Here is a 20,541-nt window from a genome sequence, read left to right as displayed (position 1 = left end):
GCGAAATAATTTGATTGAAGTGATAGATAAGGCTTTTGACCAACGGCATACTTTTTCCCGTTGTTATTTGGTATAAGCCGACGGAGTAATTAGCAATAAGAAAGACGTAGACCTGATGGTCTCGGCCAGTAACTCTTGACGCCAAAAGGAAGCAGTGACAGATACTGTTAAAGGCAATTTATTCAACATTATACCTATTACACTAACATCACAATGAAACGAGGAAAACTCATTTTGAGAGAAGAGGTTAGTTTCTGTATGAAATTCCTTTTTATTTGAAGTATCACATTCAAGGTTAAGTAAAGATTTGTAATTATCTTTCCACATTTTTACGATTTTGTCAGGTCCAATAACGTCACCAACTTGAGCAGGCAAAGAAATATGTTTACTTTAGTTGCTTTAACTTTTTCCAAAAGCTCTTCTTTATGCACTCATTATAAGCACAGAGCATAGAAATAATTAATAAGCACAGAAAAGTTGTATAATAGAAACAGATTCAAAATCAAATGTCATGATGATCTGACGTCATTAGATGTGTATCACCTTGTAATTAAACCTCTGTTTTCATTAGTAGCAAGCAATGGCGAGCGATGTAAGCACCAGTCAAGATAACCGGATTTACAGGTTATTGAGGAGAGAACTCTTGTGGACATGAGCCGAGAAGTTGAGCGCTTACTTCGAATTGTTTTCTTGTCAATGCAGTTACATGGTTTTGTGTCTGTCACGATTCTTGAAACTTATTTTTTTTATCGAAAAAGATGAAAATGCCAAGTATATCAATTTTCTGCAAGCATTGAACTTTTTAGAATACTTGTTGATAACATTTTTTCCATTTTCACCATGATTGACCCATCAAATGCAACATTTCACTTTTTCCATTGGTTGCCAGAATTGCTCTAACTAATCTGCGATGTCATTCTTCCACCAGTATACTTTTAGCCTACATCAATTTTTGGAAAGCATGATAAGAATTATTCTCGTAAGCGCCTAAAATCTCATTACACACTTTAGCAACACACTGCATAGCTAGCCAGCCTAAAAATCTGGTAACACTAAATCAAGAGTTAGAGTTGGAGTTGGAGTCGGCCAGTTATAAACCGAAGAATAGAAGTCGTATATTTATCGCGCGGCTCTACATCGCTGATTATACGTCATGAGAAGAAACTGAAATCACCGGAAAAGCTTCAGCATCCCATAGTGATTGGTTCTTTAATGCTGTAACACTTGCATTCAAAATCAACTATAGAATTTTCAAATTTGCCAAATAAACAGAAGAGAGAAGGCACCATACGACCGCAAGAGAACGTGTTTTGCTTTTGCGGTTTCACGTTGAAACTGGTTTGACTTGAGATGGTTGATTTATTGAGCTAAATTCGAAATTAGCGATATGTAGGCTACTATCTCCCACAATGATGGGTGTTGACTTTTTAAGCAAACTTTAGCCTTGGATGCGGTTCAACCGAGTCAGCTCCACTGCTTTTTTTTTTAATTTAAGTAAATTGTAGAATACTCAATGTTTGCTGAAAAAGTGAACACTTAAGAAGGAGTCACGCTACTGGTGTTGATTCTTCTTTTTCATGTATTTATGTGTATAATAGACCTAATACAACCCCATCGGTTTTATCAATATTTTTACTAAATCATGGACATAGTATCTTCACTTTAGACCATAGGCATGAGAAAGGTTGGTTTTTGGTGGAAAAAAAGAGTTTCCTCAAATGTATTCAATTCTGCTCAAATATGTTTTAAGACAAATTTTACACCACCGTGCCACGTTTGAAACGTTTGCTCGTCGTCGTCGTTCGTATGAAGTAGAAAGTTTGTGGTCAGCCGAAAGGAAAGATTGGATCCCACTTTTCGTCAGATCGTCAAGTGTGTGGAGGTCTGTTATTCCATTGGGACGTCTGCTGGTAGCACATGATTGCAACTTCCCTAATACATTTTATAAATCTCCTTCTAAGGACCTGGCTCAATAATAAACATTTACACAGAAAGGTGTGAATACCACAACATAACTCATTATGTTGGACTGTCGGTGTTGCAGAAAGTTATTGAAACTTGATTTGCAAACATCTAAATTTGTAAATAAGTTTGCAGTAACGGTATCCAATTTATCATGATGCGATAAAGCGTTATAAGACTCATATTGCTTTGATAAATAAATTCAAATTACAGAGCTCAGTATTTTGCAACTATCATCATCAATCTTCAACAAACGATGACAAAATAAGTTTTGTCTCAAATTAAGTTTCCAACCAAATCCAAACCTAAACAGAACAAAGCGTAATCCTAGGGTAGGAATTCTTTTGAATAGTTTCAACGCTTAAATTACCGTGGTTTGCGTTTATCGTACCATGTTGTATGTTCATAATGATCTAACTTTACTAGTAATGCAAGCATGTCACTACTTTAATTTGCAATAAAGCTATATAGGCTACTTGAAGTAGCCTACTCTTAACATCAGACATACTTTTATCTCCAAGTTCTAGACCTGATTTTTCCAATGCTGTGATATTGTGCAGCTTAACGACTTGCAGTCGAACTGGTGTAAATTAAAATTATAAAATGAGTAAAAATTTGTCAAAAAATGTAAAACTGTCGTCATCCTTTTGTGCTCCTTTTGCAAAGTCTTCAGCCAAATGAAATTTGCTCTCAGAGACTAAATTTATTTCCCGGCTGGAAATTTTTGTCGTAGGCTACAAGATAAAACATGCGCTTGCATATTTTTAGTTAAGAATATGAAGTTTTTATGCTTATAATGTATTTCATTTGTTATAAAAATGGAGCTTTTAATGCTTTTAAGAAATCAAACAGAATTTTTATTTTAATAACATTGGTAAGCTCTTTGAAATCTTTTTTATTACTGTTTGGCAAGTTAAAAAAAGGTTTTGTTAATTCTTACATCCTAAAACATGTATATTTTCAGTAGAACATGTTAATACAGCAGTCATCATTCATCAGGTATTCGGCAGAATTTATTTATTATATCGAGCACACTTGAAAGTTGGAAAGGCAAACTGAGGTTTATTTAAATAAAAATGGCTGAACATTCTGGAATTTGATATTTGTCGTTGATTGTCCAAATTCTCCAGAAAATAGCCTGTAAAGTGTAAGGATGCCCTCGGAACTCTTGCGCTTGCTCACACAGTGCATGCACCAACGCTTTGAGCTTCACTACTCTATCTTTTATTTCAGAATCCGATCATCGTAGGTAATCTGTATGAAGGTAAAGTTACGGTGGGTGACCAGTACGGAGAATGGAGAGTGACACTGACTGCAGGAGAGTCGTGTCAGGTCAAGGTAGGTTGCTATTACTTGGTAGTATGGTCGAGAAGGCTCCTTTGATCTAACAGATTGTGGAAGATGAGCTGCATCGAACACAAAAACAATTAAATCCCGATCTTATCTGGTAACTCACTTTCATACTTTGGTTTACGGGAATGGATGACACTAAACTGCCTAAGGTCTGGATTCGGTTGACTTCACCACTATGTGATATGTGGGGACATAACGACCTTTGCTGCATCACAATGAGTAATAATAAGTAAAGGGTGATCTACTACCATGAAAAATTGGGTCCATGATGAACTTAAAGGACCAAAAATTATTCACCAGTAAACAAACCAAAACAAAAACTTTATGTTCTCGTCCGCTGAAAGTAACTAGATTTAAAAGCAGTGACAAACTCCAGTCGGCAGAGTTGTTGTCCGAGGCATATTTTGCGGTAGAATGGGTCTACCTTTATCAGCTATGATAGAATGGAAGCTAAAAAGAACAATTTTTTTTTCAATTGGTGTTGGTCCAAACATCAAGTTCGAATCGTTAACAGTCAGTGCAGTGGCGTAGCGTGACTCAATTGACTGAGGGGACACCCCAGAAGCACAAAAATTTAACTCGGCATGAAAATTTAGCCACAGGTAATTTTTGGTCAATCTATACCATTCCAACTTTTACCCATTATCTAATAAACGCTTTTGTAATAAACCCTGGCTATTTTCTCTTTGAACCTATACTCGGCTATATGCAATATTGCAATAATAAGATAGACACAACACGAAAAAGGCTCATGACAGACAAAAATGAAGACATACACAAAATTCCACCAGGGTTTCTTGATTTTTGTCTATTTGTCTAGCTGGTTTGGAAAGATGACGAGCTATATTTAAATTAAGCTAGTTCGCACAATATAGTCACGAAGATGAAGTACTGAGCATTCCAATCGTCAGTAGGCTTATGTATGTCATAAACCTTGGAAAAAACACATTTTTAGATCAGTGGCGCAAGCTACACATAAAATTTCAATGGTGGGAAGAAGTTGAAAACAAATTGCATATCATTATTAGGTACGAATAGAGCCTGGTAACCATCTGGTATGCCGTGACAGAAAAAAATCCGGGCAATCTATGAAAGGTTAAAAAATGTAGGCTTGTAATTATACTCATGATCAGAGCTACTAAGTGCTAAACTGTCCAGTGAATCTCATCGATTGTTTGGTTTAGTGAGCAATGCAAGGGCAGAAAATAAAAATTTGACATCATTGTACAGTCTTGTATCTTTGCTAATTATCGTTTATATGCTCTCAAATTTTAACAGTACTGTATGTGGTTCCACACTTCACTAAGTAATCCATCAATGCATTTAGCAGCAGAACTACTGCCAGAAATTGTGAAGCAACTTGGATGTTTTTCTTAATTTTATTTTCATGAATATGTATTTTGTGTTGGGTATGTTACAAGCTAAACATGTTATATGTAACTCAGTGTCTCTAAAAGAATCTGTTTTTAAATATTTTACAAGGTTTGATTTGGTTTTGTTGTAACTATGCATTGCTCATATAAAGGTGACAGCCCAAATTTACACCACTTGGTGTCTCCAACATCCACTTATCTTTGTTCTGTTTTGTAGTTTTTGGGTGGTAGAATAGAGAAAGGTGATCATTGAAGATTTTCATAAGCACGTAGGTCACAAAATACGTATCCAATGCAATTCTATAAACACAGCTTATGAAAATTATACTGAACATGTTACGCTCATTGATGTGCAGTAACTTATAATATTTGGGGTTTCTAAAATTCTGAATACCAGAAAATTTTATGAAAGTTGAATAAATAGTAAAAAATATCATGTAGTTTCTTAACTTCCGGCAACTTTGTAGTGTATTTATTTTTTATACCTTCCTTTTAGATTCAAGGAAGGAGTACGAAAGGATTCATTGATACTCTTGGCAAGGAAAAGCAAACGGCAGATAAAGAAACCATGTTAGAAGTGTTTGAAGGTACAAGACTGATCCTTACTCAATAAAGCACTTATGCAATAGATTGAGTTTTGCTTTTAGCAGCATGATTGTTGCTTACTTCACAATGTAGATACAAACGACCTATTAGCCGGATGCTGCGAGTTTGCTGTGATAATAGCAAACAGCATTCGAACTCGCAGCATCAAGCTAAAACAGGTCGTCAATATCGAAACGAGAAGCATCATATTGACGTCATGTGGGGGAAAGGAGGATCAAAAGCAAGAAAATGGCGTCATGACATGTGAACATCCCTCAACAGCACAAAACGACCTAAATTCGTAACTCAATAGTGCTATGTTCAACCAATGTTGGACTTACTGCAGAGACTTGCAATTGAGAAGGCTTCCAACTGTCGCCCAGTCCCCATACCACATGCATTCCAGAGTTACAATATGTCCATAGAGAGTAGCAAAACCGGAATTGCACAGAACAATTTCGATTGTTTTACTGAAAAATAAAACATGATGAAATAATGATGGTGTGACGTAAAGCAGCATCCAATTGTGACGTTAGATGAGAACTCGGTAAATTTTCAAGCACGAACTTCCAAGAGCAACAATCAATCCTCTCGAGAACACTGAAGATCCGTGGACGTCACCGATATTATATAAACTTTTTTTGTGTTTTCGAAAACACGTGTAAAATTTTTTGCAATAAGAATAATTCGATTATTTTTCCGACATAGTCAAAAATGAAGCATTGCTTTCTAGCTACAGCAAACTACTAAGAAATAAATGCATTTGCAGAAGGTTGTTATTTTTCTCAACGATGTAACGTTGTTTCAGTAGCCTACTCGGTAGTAAAGCTTTGAAATAATGTTCTATTTAGAGCTTAGGAATCTTCCTCTTCCTCTTTCAAAACAGGATCGGTGCCTTTTCTTGGCCACGAGTCAAAACTCCACAAGGTGCAGGCGCACTATTGTTAGGAGACATCACTAATAGCCTGATGATGATTTTGTTAAAATTTACAGACTCTAACTATTCTTGAAGTACAAAACTTGAATATTGTGAGGAAAAGATTTTTCATAGCTCGAAGCTGCACTTCTTTTCGTTTGACTCTTTTCAGGAGCTTGTCGTAAGAATAAAGTAAACTGATATGTGGTGAAGCATATGAAAGGTTCATGACGTTTTTGGACTACACTGGAAGGCTACTGGAGAGCAGCCAGTTTTTTGTTGCGTCATTCAAGACGCGCAGACCTCACCCTCCGTTAAATGGCATAAATATGTTACAGTCATTGATGATGTGCTCTGCAGACTGCTCTTCAGCACCACATTCACTGGAAAAAGAAGAGGCTAGCGTTAAAAATCAATAGTTATACAGAGATCAGAAGATACCATCACCAGACAAAGTAAAGGCCTGTAAGATATTTGACAAACAATCTGCGCTAATAAATCGATATTATTAGAGAACAGAATTAGAGGAGCGAGGGGTTGTCGTCATAGTGACTTACCGACAGAGCCGGTATCGGCAAAACGTTTACCACCATGTGAGTTGTGCTCTTCGCACTAAGCAAAAATGGAAGCAAGAATGTAAGCCTCGAACGTCTGAAATGATGATTGCAGCGGAAAGAAGGTTCCTTGCTGTCTCAGATAGCAAGGCACTGGCACTTATGTTGAAAATCCGAAGAACATCTGCCAAAACTGGTAATTTGGAAAAGATTTGTCATTTTATAGCATGAAACTAAAGGTTTTTCACAGATTTGAGATTCAGTGATCACTCTTTGGTAATTGGTTTTACATAACTATCATTTCGAAGAGATATAAAGTATATTTAGCTTAGTGTTTGAAATCAAAATTATATCAGCCTTCAGTCACTTGTTAGCATGTTGGCAAGGCCTGTATATACTGTAATATAGGTCGCTATGTTTTTTATCTTTTTTCACACAATTCATCGATCAATTATGTTTCGTATTTGAAATGGTTGAATGGTTCTATGTAACTTGTAAAAAGTTGAAGCTATACAACCGTAAAAAATCATTGGCCACCAGGTGCAGTAGAATACCAGTAAGGCAATGCTCCAATTCGAGCTCAGTTAACCCTTAGAAGGTTGGGCTCCTGGAGTCTTGCTCAGTTTGGGGGGAAGGCTGTCGATTATTCTTATGCTTTTGGAGTGATATCTCTGTTATTTTTTATAGCACGGTTTCAAAATTTGGGATTCACTTTGTAAAATTATTCACGCTGAGCATATCCGAAAATTAAAACTATGTGAATTTTAGAACTGCTCACATACGTTGAAATGTTGAGGTAAATTGTGACTGTAATTGTAGCGTGAGTTTACACATTATTTTTTGGTAGAGTAATGAAGAACATGCATTGCAATGTTGTGATTAAAATTTTTTTACATAATTTTACATAAACAGTTAAGATTAACGAGACATGGGCCAAATTAATTACTTTCATCCAGCTGGTGGGAAAATTTTGAACAATAGAATATGAAATATTTCAGAGGACGTGTTGAGAAATGCCTTATATCTCTCAATTTATAACCTTTATTCGCTCAAACTTTCAGCTCAATAGAGGCGAATAAAAGTTAGGAAAAGTCAAGAAATCTCGTAGTCGCAGCTTCAGTGGTTTTAGAGATACAACTGTTGATACAAAAAAGTTGAATTGACAGCCCCCCCCCCCCCCTCCCTCCCACCAACCTTCAAAAGGTTAAACGAGCTTCCAACTTTGTAAACCAACAAGCCGCAAGATGAACCAACGCTGGTTCAGCTCAAGATGTTCGATTGATTAACCCACTTTGACAGCTCTCTAGTCTCCATTCCTCTGTGATGATGGCGTATGAGCGATCTTTCCAGGCTAGATTGGGGGGCAGGAAATCTTCAGCCACTCAGCAGTTCCTCTGTGTACTTAGTGGATGGAATAACTCAGACAATACTTCAACAAGCGGAAGCTTTATTTCGGCAATCTCGGTAACCGGCACTGCGGTAGTGGTTCAAAGCCTCTGCTAGTATGCCATACTGCCAGGATTAAGCTTTCTCAATTGGGAGATAACGATTTAGTTCAGTCAATAAATCAATCGTTGCTTTTGAAAAACTAATTATTTTATGGACTATTTGTATCATTATTGTTGATTTCAATTGCAGGCCAACCTTTGTACTCAGACGACATTGTAATCGTGGTTGATTCTTTTGGGAAAGAAGATGGAGACCGTGTGACGTCATTTGAATTCATCAACCAGGACGATGGAAACGTGTTGGACACGATTAGGTATAGAAGGTAGCCTAGTTGAATCATGCGGTTTAGTTGTAACGTTTGGTATTTGATGTGTGCAACCTTTAACGCTAGGATGGATAATGAATGAATGGAATTTTTTTTAATTTACATTTTGTAGCCTAATTTACATTTATTTTTTACATTGCAGATGTAACTTAAGCTATTCTTGCTTGATGAGGTCACAATGTTGTGTTGAAAACGTTCGAATTTTTATTAAATATGTTGTATACATGTTGTTTATGTCATAAAAACAAAATATGCTGAACCCATTGAGTTATTTTTTTACTTCTGTCCCAAATTACTGGCCTTACCTTTTAATTTATTCTGTTTGCTTTTTAAGCTGCTGTGGACTGACCAGTAATGCAATGTATATACGACAAGAAGACGCCCCAAAGAGATGACATTCTTATATACCGTATTTGTAGGCTATTTGATGATAAACGCCTTAGGCTATTTCTAATGATCTAAATCGACTACTCATATAATCAGCTACATTCAGACGATGATGAAGAGTTTCCTCAGGTCTTATTTCGAATTACCAATTCTTACTTTTGTAGACCAAGCATCCAATCTGTAAAAATTAGCAAGCTGGGACTTTCCTGCATGTTTTGCAGGCATCGCAGTGGTAAACACTGCTTTGTTCATTGTCTTCGTGAATATGTCGTCATACGGCGTCTGGTTCATATTAGGGCAGGCTTTATTAATTTTTTAAAGACCTGGGCATTTTTGTACATTTTTTTCTGCACATGTTTGGCAAGTGAAGTATCTCCTGTTGTTGTGGTGCTATAGGCGTAAGCACAGAGCATGTACAATTTGTACATGCATTGTCCATTCAAACGTCTGTGTTTGTGATTGGTATGATTGCTGCCACATCCACATAGTGTGTTTGCTACATGTCGCCATACCTGGATATTTTGCGATGCTTGCAGGCAAGTGCCAGACCAAGCCAGGTTACACTTTTAAAATCTCATAAATAGCCTACATTTTTATGTGTTTCACTCAGTCGTAAAAACCTTCACTCAAATGTCTACCTCATTTTATTTTCATTTACTTGGTCTCAGTGTGATTTTGCTAGTTGTGCCTAAGCGTACTTATGTTTGGTTACAGTCTATCAAAATTTTAATTTTCCTTTGTTAGGAAGTTAAACAGCTGTCAAACCTTCTCAACAGCGCACCCAGTTCCAACGAGGGCGTCCACAGAATCCCGATATCTCCCAATCCCACTGCTCCATTTTTTTTGAAGACCGTGGGTGTGGATGTTGATGGGTTTGCCTTCACTAGAATTTCGTCATCTCCAATCCAATTTGTCAATGTAGAAATCAATTGTGACAACATAGATGAAGTGGTGTTTAGGTGAGCGTGAGCCTTGTGGCTTTTAAAATGTTCTATCACGGTTTTAATTGCAGTTTTGCAAATTTCTTTTAGAAGTTCTTAGCAAATTTGCTTTGGATGCTTAATAGTCGTAATATTTTACTTTAATCATTCAAGAACTTGTGCAGCATATTAATGAATGCTTTTGGACTTTGTAAAGTTTGACACTTGGTGATCTTGTTTAGGAATGCTTATTAAACCATACTTTCATTGCTTCAATGACTCACGGATTAAGTTTTTTTTTACATGTAGAGTAAAAGCTTGTTTTTCAAATTAAACCTTGTATGCTTTTTGTTCATTAGTTTATTTTGTGGACTCATGTTGCCACCCTCCTTGTACACATTATCTATCAATGTCCTGTATACCGACCACAAGATAGACATGTGGACCTAACAATGCTCGATGAATACACAATCCATTGGCTGCTGTGCCTGGATGTAACAACGTGATCTGTGGCGGCCTCAAACGCAAGAAGAAGACCCTCCTTGTGTTGAGTCCTGGTAATTCAAATTTATGAAGCGAATGGCAACAATCAGAGACCGCAACTCACAGGGCACCTGGGGTGGTAAAAGGATAAACCCTCGGCCCCGGTGTCCAACGAGAGAAACTCATCCTTCTGTCGAAGTAACAATCTTGCAGCTAAACGTTGAAGGCCTTACCAAAGCCAAATGCAACATCTTGGAATATCTCGCACAGGAGCATAACGTGACAGCATTGCTCCTACAAGAAACCTACACCACCGAAGCATTGAAGTCAAAGATCTGTGAATATACCCTGGCAGCATGCAACATTCATGAAATAGCCGCATATGTGAAGAACTCCGCTAAATGGATACCGATTGCTTCATCCAGCCCTGACTGTGAAGTTGAATGGACAACCACAGAAATCGAAGGCACAGTTGTGATCAACGTGTATAAACCACCAAATACACGTCTGCAAGCTAACTCTATTCCCGCCTTTGCTCCACCATGCCTGTATGCCAGAAACATCAATTCCCAGAGCACAACTCGGGGCTACCTCCATTTAAATGCAGACTGCATAGCGAATCATGGACAGCTGTCACTGGTGTCCAGTTACTGTGCAACTCAAAAGAACCAGACAGTTTTTTTGTCAGGAAGATGGAAAACAACAACCAATCCGGATCTGGCCTTTGTTAACCTAAAAGGACCTTTACCAGACCGTAGCATCCTTATCCTCTTTCCTAAGTTACAACATAGAGACCATCGCTCAACACCTATAAAAACCCATTCAACTCAGTCCCAAGCAAACCTGTGAAAAAGTGGAATTTTTGCAAGGCAAATTGGACCAAGTTCACACTCCTGGTCGAAAAGAAAACCCCGCACCTCCCAGAACCAACTTCTGACAGGCTGGATAAATCTTATAAAACCTACTGCAAAGCCTTACTCATGGCAGCAAAGAAGTCCATCCCCGTGAATTCCGTCGTCCTCTCATACTTTCCTGGGACGAAGAATGCAACAAACGCTATGATGATGCGTTCCTGGCCTCAAAAACCAGTGAAGAGACATCCATGACTGCCACTGATCTGTTGGAACACCTCAACGTAAAACGTAAACAACGTTGGGAAGATACAGTGCAGGGCATTGATTTTACCAGCTCAAGCAGAGTTGCATGGAAAACTTTCAATCGCCTTACAGGCCGCACCCCCAATCTTATGCTATGCCTGTAACTGCTAACGCCATAGCACAACAGTTCCTAGCCAATGGCAAATGTAAAGTGGAATATAAGAAGCACGCCCTTGCAGTGAAGCAGGAATGCAGCAGGCTCTGGAAAGCCGCAAGCGCAGATGGCCATTTGTCAGCACCAGAGAACTTGCATCTGTCATCAAACAAGTTAAAAGCGGGAAAGCACAAAGGCCCTATAATATCTCTCCAGGAGGTGGCTCCAAATGTCTGACATGGTTGAAAAGTTTCTATTCTGCTTGCCTGACCCTCCAGGCCATACTTAAAATCTGGCGAAAAGCAACTGTAGTGGCACCACCTAAACCAAACAAGCCAGCTGATTATGCCAAGAGCTATCGCCCAATATCACTACTCTGCGTCCCATATGACATCCTGGAACGGCTCCTGCTAACTAGACTCGAGCCAGTTGTTGATCTCCAGCTACCAAAGGAACAAGCTGGATTTCGGCATGGATGCTGTACGATTCATCAAGCAGTCAAGCTGACCGAAGATATTGAGGAAAGTTTCGAGAAGGGAAACAAAGCAGGAGTAATCTTGGTAGAACTCATTGCTTCCTATAACTGTGTGGCACCAAGGGCTAACCCTAAAGCTCCTCCGCATGACCCCAGACAAAAAGGTAGTGCAATTTCTCGCAAAAAATTCTAGCATATTGGATCTTTTTGCTGAAGACGAGTGACGGGCAGTGCAGCCGGCCCCGCCGCTAAGAAACGGTGTTCCGCAAGGATCGTGCTTATCACCTCTACGATTTAACATTTACATCAGTGACATGCCAGAGACTATGTCACGCCAGTACGATTATGCTGATGATCTTGCACTACTCCATTCTGACAAGTACTGGCATCTGGTAGAGGAAGCTCTTACAGATGACATGGCTCAAATCGCAGACTACCTGAAGCTGTGGGTGCTAAAACTGAGACTGGTAAAGACCACTGTCACACCTTTTCACCTTTACAACATGGAATCTACGCGCCAATTATTGTCAGTCTCTCTCAACGGAAACCCACTCCCACACAACCCGTGTCCCACCTACCTAGGAGTGAAGCACAGTAGACTGTGAGTGAAGCTCGATCGACAATTAACCTACAAACACCATGCTGAATCCCTCCATGCTAAGCTATCAGTACGCAACAACTTGCTGCGATGCCTAGCTGGAACACCTGGGGTGTTACTACATCCACACTCCGTACAAGTGCTCTTGCACTTGTTTACAGCTCCTCTTATTATGCGTCCCCCCCTTGGTGTCGCAGCGTACACAATTGCAAAATTGACACTGCCCTCAGTACCACCATGAGAATAATCACTGGTTGCCTGCTTCCAACTCCCACTGACTTTCTGCCGGTACCATTAGGCATTGTTCCAGGTAGACTTTGTAGGGAAAACCACGTAGGCAGTCTGGTCCTACAAGCTATGTCAAAGAATGATCATCACCTCAAACAGATTGTCCTAAACTCGCACCCTCAAAAGCCCCAGCGCTTGAAATCTCGACGCCCTTTTTCCCAACATGCTGCAGCTATCTGTAAATCCAACTTCCACATTTCTGAAGTTTGGAACAGTGAATGGAGAGGCGTTGCGAGACCAACCCAATTGACAGTCCTTCCCAATACCAACACCTCATCCGGAGCAGAACTATTTCAGAAGGAGTGGGTGAAGCTCAATCGCCTGCGGACTGGGGTGGGCCGCTTCAACAGCAACATGTTCCAATGGGGCCTCGCCGACTCACCATCTTATGCATGTAGCTCAGATTCTCAAACTGCACACCACATTATCTACCATCGTTCTGTATATCGACCCCAGGACAGATATGTGGACCTCACAACGCTCGATGAACACGCAATCTATTGGCTGTTGTGCCTGGATGTAACAACGTGATCTGCGGCGGCCTCAAACGCAAGAAGAAGTTTATTTTGTGGCTCTTCACTAGAATCATCCTTTTTGTAGTACTGGCGCATAGTTCATATTGATATGGTGAGCAAAACATTAGTGAGGCGATCACAACTTCTGTTTTTTTTTTGTATTTTTGAAATATTTCTTCGCTTTGGGAGTCGTTTATGTTTATTCGTGACAAGAAAATTCCTCGCAGGCCAGGGCATCCGGTTAACATCACGTTGTCATTGAGGAACTTTGGTAACGGATCATCTTCTTTTGAGCTGGGCGCTACGGATAGTCAACGTTACGTAACAAAAGGAGTCTCTCCAAGCACTATCATCATCGGTGGTGGCTCAACGGAGTTGGCTTCCTTTGAAGTTGTTCCTCGTAGAAATGCCGAAATTGGCACGGCCAGCATCGTCACTGTTACAGGTAGCACCAATTCTATATAAAAAAAACAAAAACAACAACAATATGACTGAGAAAGCGATCACAATCATAGCGACTCAGCAATCAGGGGTGACCATTGTACATTGGCAGTTTAGATTCCTTCTCTGTATCATTTTGAAATGTTTCCCTGAATAATATTTAGAAAACTGTGCGACAACAAAGGCATTCTTAAATCATGACCACTATGAATACATAAACAATTCTATGAAAACGATTGTAATAAATGCAGTGACAATTTAGCTATAAAATCTGAATAAACGCTCAGCATAAAGACGTAGCCTAGAGTTACACAGGGAAAATCATGCTGGTTTGATTTACGTTAAACTCTGCTGTGCTATTGAGCTCTTATAGTAGGGCATTTATGGCTATGTAGAGCATTTTTGTGCTTTTATAGTACCACTCAAAAATCATGCCTGAAAATGATTTGACTTCGAATATAACCAATAAATTGAGTAACTATGAGCGACTTATTTTTTTATAAATCGATCCAATTTACACTCACCATGTGTAGACTGAACCTCAGCGTCAGTTGTACGAGTATAGTTTCAGATTCAAATATTAATTAATGTTTCAGATCCGATCTGCAATGTTTTTGTCGTTCACAACAACAACAACCCGTATGCCTCGAGTAATTTAAAATGACTATCAACTTTGTTTTTAGAGCCTTTAAAATACCTGTATGTCAGTACTTCTCGACTCGTGAACCCGTATGTCAGTAACCTCCCGACCGGTGAACCCATATTCCAGTACTTCCCGACCCGTGAACCCGTATGTCAGTACTTCCCAACTCGTGAAACCGTATGTTAGTACTTCCCGACCCGTGAAACCGTATGCCAGTACTTCCCAACCCGTGAACCCGTATGTCAGTACTTCCCAACCCGTGAAACCGTATGTCAGTACTTCCCGACTCGTGAACAAGTATGTCAGTACTTCCCGACTCGTGAACCCGTATGTCAGTACTTCCCGACCCGTGAACCCGTATGTCAGTACTTCCCGACTCGTGAACCCGTATGTCAGTACTTCCCGACCCGTGAAACCGTATGTCAGTACTTCCCGACCCGTGAAACCGTATGTCAGTACTTCCCGACTCGTGAACAAGTATGTCAGTACTTCCCGAATCTTGAAACCGTATGTCAGTACTTCCCGACTCGTGAAACCGTATGTCAGTACTTCCCGACCCGTGAACCCGTATGTCAGTACTTTCCAATCCGTGAAACCGTATGTCAGTACTTCCCGACTCGTGAACAAGTATGTCAGTACTTCCCGACTCGTGAAACCGTATGTCAGTACTTCCCGACTCGTGAAACCGTATGTCAGTACTTCCCGACCCGTGAACCCGTATGTCAGTACTTCCCGACCCGTGAAACCGTATGTCAGTACTTCCCGACCCGTGAACAAGTATGTCAGTACTTCCCGACTCGTGAACCCGTATGTCAGTACTTCCCGACCCGTGAACCCGTATGTCAGTACTTCCCGACTCGTGAATAAGTATGTCAGTACTTCCCAACCCGTGAACCCGTATGTCAGTACTTCCCGACCCGTGAACCCGGATGCCAGTACTTTCCAATCCTGAACCTGTATGTCAGTACTTCCCGACCCGTGAACCCGTATGTCAGTTCTTCCCGACTCGTGAACAAGTATGTCAGTACTTCCCGACCCGTGAACAAGTATGTCAGTACTTCCCGACCCGTGAACCCGGATGCCAGTACTTTCCAATCCGTAAACCCGTATGTCAGTACTTCCCGACCCGTGAAACCGGATGCCAGTACTTTCCAATCCGTGAACCCGTATGTCAGTACTTCCCGACCCATGAACCGTATGTCAGTACTTCCCGACCCGTGAACCCGGATGCCAGTACTTTCCAATCCGTGAACCGACATGCTCTTGAATATGAGCCGAGAACTATTTTGCGGTATTTCAATTTACGGCGATTAATAAAAACGTCTCATAAAAATGAACCGATGCTCTATAATTTTCTATTGATTGGTCCATGAAATTGGAACCACGAATCTACTCAGACAGTTGAGTGTGTAAAATTATCGTCGTATAAGGTACTTGAACCATCGAAGCTTGAAAGACACCAGACTGATCATTAGTCACAAAGTGCAGTTAAGGCCAAAGAATAGTTCGACTGGAAGAGAGATGGTTTGCAGGTGCTGCAGCGACGAATGACTTTACTGATTACTCAAACTCAGCATTAAAAGGAAGGTTATGTGGGACGCAGCTGCTTCAAAACTTATATTAGCATCATTGAGTGCTAAGCTTTGTAAAGACAGCAGTCTCAAGCTTCGATATCAAGAGGCTGATCCTGCTTCATTCAGGATTCATACAGCATGCCATTACATTACCCTTTTCTATCTCACTTCACGTCGCCTAAAACCTGTTCAAAATTCAAACATTTTCAATTTTTTTAGCTTCTTGCATTGTTTCTCATGATTTTGACCAAGAGAAATCCAAAAATGACAACCATTTTACATTCTGATAATGAGACACCTTGCCTCGAGAGGCCTAAACATTTCCTTTTTGCCAAACCAAACATTAGGCCTAAGCCTTGATCATGACGGTGAAAATTATTTCACTTTCATCCAATGCCTTACTGATAGGTAGGCACTTTAACATTAGCCACTCGTCGAAAAAGCGTACTCGCGATTCAGCTGATTTCAGTCATGTGACTCGACACGTGATATTCTGATCGAAAGATTTTGATACAAAGAAATTTAACTGAATGCCTTGCCACAACCATCGTTGTCTAATGGTTAGGGCAGAGGAGTAGTAATTTCGATTTCGTGGGTTCGATTTCCACCCTCTGCTAATACTATTTTTTCTTCTGCAACTGAAGTGAGTGCAAGAAGGATCTCAATGACTGCAATCAATGGAGTTTATAAGGAAAATTGTGACCAAAACACAAAGCAATTTCACATTGAAAAGCAGGCACTCTTCGACGAGTGGGTCATGTTAAAGTGCCTACCTCACTGATAGCTCACAATTGAAAACCAACTTTAAGATATTTGACATAATTTTGAGAAGTGTGAGGGGATTAAGAAGCAGCAATTGGCACCACTAGTGGTGAAAATGCATTTTGCTTATTTTAGGCAACTCATAGCCTACATACTTTTTAAAAAATTTTAAGGGGTCTACTCTGACAGAAAAAATACTTCAATGCTGATCCTCGGATTAAATAATGTGCAATAGGCCTATCTTTTGATAAAAAATAAAAAAGGTACGGTATCAATAATTCAGTATCTCAAAAACTACAGCCCAATTAAATTGTAGAAAAAGATGTCATTTGCGGACTTTTATAAAATTATATGCAATATTTTTTATAAAATTATAAAATTAGTGCAATATTTTTTATTTTTATAAAAGTTGATCAGTGCAATATTTTTTATTGGTTTCGGTTCAAATCGCAAAACGTTTCGATTGACACCACGTCCCTTTCTTGTGCCGGTAAACAACTATTTTATATTCATTGACTGTGATTTGATGCGCTGAAGATACTTTGATAAATCATATACAGTCGCTTCTTACATCAATTCCTCAACTCATTGACGAATGGTTTCCATTCCAGCTAAAAGCACTGGGCTGAGTTTCCTGTTGTACAAAATGTGCAGAGTAGTTGTGGGCCAAAAGCTTCGCCCATCGGTAGAATCCATCGCCGTGGCTGCTTCGATCAGCTCAAGATTTGCTCAAACCATCATGACGAGCGTCGTTTATAATGAGTAAGTTTATTTCCTCAAAAGAAATAATTTCATTTTTTCTTTATATTTACCAACATGTCTCATAAGTAATCTTGCAGTATGGAAGATATCTATAAACACTTCCTGTCTGGTTTGAGGCAGGACTATTCACAGACGAAGATCGAATTCTAATTATCAACTTTGCAAATATGTCTAATAATTCAACGCGACACTAAGCCAAATTTATATTTTTATTTTAAGTGATTCAAATTCGTTGGATTACATTTGCTTAGGTTGCACCTCACTCGGACTCCGGTTTTACTGTTGCAAGTAACGATGCTTCAGAGATTTATATAAGTTATTTTATCGCGATGCCAATTTTAACAGCGATGGCCGTTTAGTACAAAAATGGACAAAAAAACGGCATTTGGTTGGTTGGTTTTGAATCTTAATCCTCGGACTGACAAAGCCTTGATAGGTTATTGCTGGTAGTTTTGCATACTTGTAGAGGTTCTTGACGCAGGGCGGTTACCGAAATGGGCAGAGTGGAGTTTTCCGATTTTTGAAGTGTTGTTACCGGAAATTATTCCATTCACTAGGTGCCGCTGAATGAAGAGCAGTTGCTCAAGCGCACACCCCGAAAGTCGAACTTGCGCCAAGTGATCTTGAGCCGGGCGCGTAACCAATGAGCTAACGGGGTGGACAAAGTGTGATTATTTTCTATTCGGAACCTGAACAACTTATCAAAGCTTAAGTGTATCTCGATATAATGCTCCATTACTTACGATGCCATGCCATACGATGCCACATGATTCCTCAAATCAAATCGATGATTTTCCTAACATTTGCCTAGGAATGACCAGATGTATATAGCATCTCTTCTATGCTTGCTTTTGCTGGCCTTGTCTATGTGCCAATCAACAACTGTCGCTGGTTACCTCCGACCAACTCCAACTGACTGTTTGCCTGTCTTTGCAAACATTGAGCCAGCTACACTGCGGCGCCAGTGTGTAGTTCTTTCCTTCAGCGGTAAAGCCCAAAACCCCGGTCGTCTACTAAATGTACCAAATAGACTCTATTTAATTTAATAGAGGATATTCTATTTAATAGAGGAAACCACCAGGGTAGCAGTTAAAATCTCCCATTTGTACGCGCTGCACACAGTCACCACCTTCTGGCAGCCACCCTATAGTAAACAGTGGTGTCATGAGGCGGTGTGCGAACAATGGTCAGGCAGCACATTTTCCACTTTGTCAAGTAACTTACTGGAATCGTCGGAGAACTAACGGGGTCATAACCTCTTTAGACTTGCCTCATCAAGGCGTACATGTTTACTCACTGGTGTGGGACGCCATGGTGCAGACATGTTGCATTGGGGCTTGGCAGAGAGTGCGGCCTGCGAGTGTAGTGAAGTGCAGACGGTAGCCACATAATCAAAGATTTCCCGCTGTACACACCACCTCCATGGTATTGAAAGCCTACTCAGCCAGCCACTTTATCTGGCCCAGATCTGGTCAGATCCATACCCGGTCTGGCAAAGAACTGAACCAGATAAAGTTGCCGTCTGGGTGGTTTCCATTGACGATGACACCAGGAAGTGGTTAACCGACGGGTGCTCTAATATATAGCGACAACACGAGAAAAGAAGGTTGTAAGTACTATGGACAAATGTCTGTTAAACGCACGCAAGATTGTTATAGCTTTCAGTTTTCGAATGTCCGTGCTTTTCTGCCCTTTATTGACTATTGACAGACAAATAACTCTCTGTTTTGAGGTTTGGAATGGAAAACGTTTTCCGTTGAGATCTTATTATTTATGTTGTTACAACTCCAAGCCAGTAGGTGTTTTCTTAGCTAAATAGGAACGTTCCTTTGTGCCGTCTTTTGTTTGTAATTTTTTCTTAAAGCATTACAAACAACCATTATAGAAAGATTTGTCTAAACAATATTTATTCGAAGCAAAGTTTCCAATCGCAAGGTTTTCCATGAGACTCTTGTCTTGAAGGTCACTTTTTCAGCAACTACTTTGTAGTTTTGCTGGCTTTCCAAAAAAAGTTGGTCTTTTTTACGATGATCTAACGTCTGCTCTTTTTTTACATTCTTTCAGCATCGCTAAACGTTTGAACTATATTAAGTAACAGCTTTTAATGTCTAAGTCGCTGGACATTTTAGGCTGTTGAAATTTTTCCATCTGGTGTGCTAAATGGAGAGCAGTCCTTAAAATATGTTGCTTAAGTGCACACCCCGGAAGCCTTAACCACAAATATACATTACTACTTGCAGCAGTTCCTTTACAATTGGCAATAACTTCCACTTTTACAATCTACTCAGTATCGCCTGGAACTCCACAATTGTCTTCAATATACTCAGGGTTGGAAGTAACGACTATTTGTCACTATTCGATAGCGTTATTCGGTGCTTTCTGAATATCGAATGCTTATACCCATTCCTTTTAAAAATAAATATCGAATGCGCGTTATTTACTGCTTTTTTATGCAAGCAACGAAATCATTATTCGTTTTTCACTAATCGATATTTAGGAGAACTGCTGAATCATTTTTTTCTTGTTCACTTACTTCGTGGTCAAAACGAATTTACGAGATTTAGTTTCTAGAAGTCGCTATGGATTGCACCAACTGAACACCAATGTCGTTAATTGCAGCGTTTCAGTCAGCCGAGAAGCTGAGTTTCAAATCTTGTTGCCTAGTGATGCATTTATAACTGGATTCTCTATGACGATTGACAATATCACTTATGATGGATCAATTGAAGAACGTGAACGAGCTGAAAGAATTTTTGCAACTGCCAGAGTAAGTTGTATATTTGCATTGAATTATAATTACCTGAGGAATCGATATTATTTACTTAAATATATAATAATAGTAATTAATAAATGCTATTTCAGACATAGGCAACAGTATTACTACAAAAGTTTGAGAAAATAAATCCGATGAAACATTGAGGCAAA

The 20,541-nt window shown here is 39.6% G+C and overlaps 1 protein-coding gene across 1 annotated transcript in view; it reads left to right on the top strand.

Moving 5' to 3' along the window:
• The window catches only part of LOC145769236 (inter-alpha-trypsin inhibitor heavy chain H3-like), a 115,038-nt gene that overhangs the window by 39,810 nt on the left and 54,687 nt on the right, over positions 1-20,541 (top strand). Inside the window, exons 8-14 of the mRNA XM_082580818.1 lie at positions 3,196-3,300; positions 5,185-5,275; positions 8,382-8,505; positions 9,681-9,863; positions 13,662-13,879; positions 17,466-17,616; positions 20,236-20,383. Of these exons, the coding sequence (XP_082436944.1) occupies positions 3,196-3,300; positions 5,185-5,275; positions 8,382-8,505; positions 9,681-9,863; positions 13,662-13,879; positions 17,466-17,616; positions 20,236-20,383 (1,020 nt within the window). The remainder of the gene's footprint in view (positions 1-3,195; positions 3,301-5,184; positions 5,276-8,381; positions 8,506-9,680; positions 9,864-13,661; positions 13,880-17,465; positions 17,617-20,235; positions 20,384-20,541) is intronic.

This window comes from Aplidium turbinatum, chromosome 4 (assembly GCF_918807975.1).
Source record: "Aplidium turbinatum chromosome 4, kaAplTurb1.1, whole genome shotgun sequence".
Classification (NCBI taxonomy): Eukaryota; Metazoa; Chordata; class Ascidiacea; order Aplousobranchia; family Polyclinidae; genus Aplidium; species Aplidium turbinatum.
Note: the sequence above shows the minus strand (reverse complement) of the source record. Positions and strands in the feature narration are given on the sequence as shown.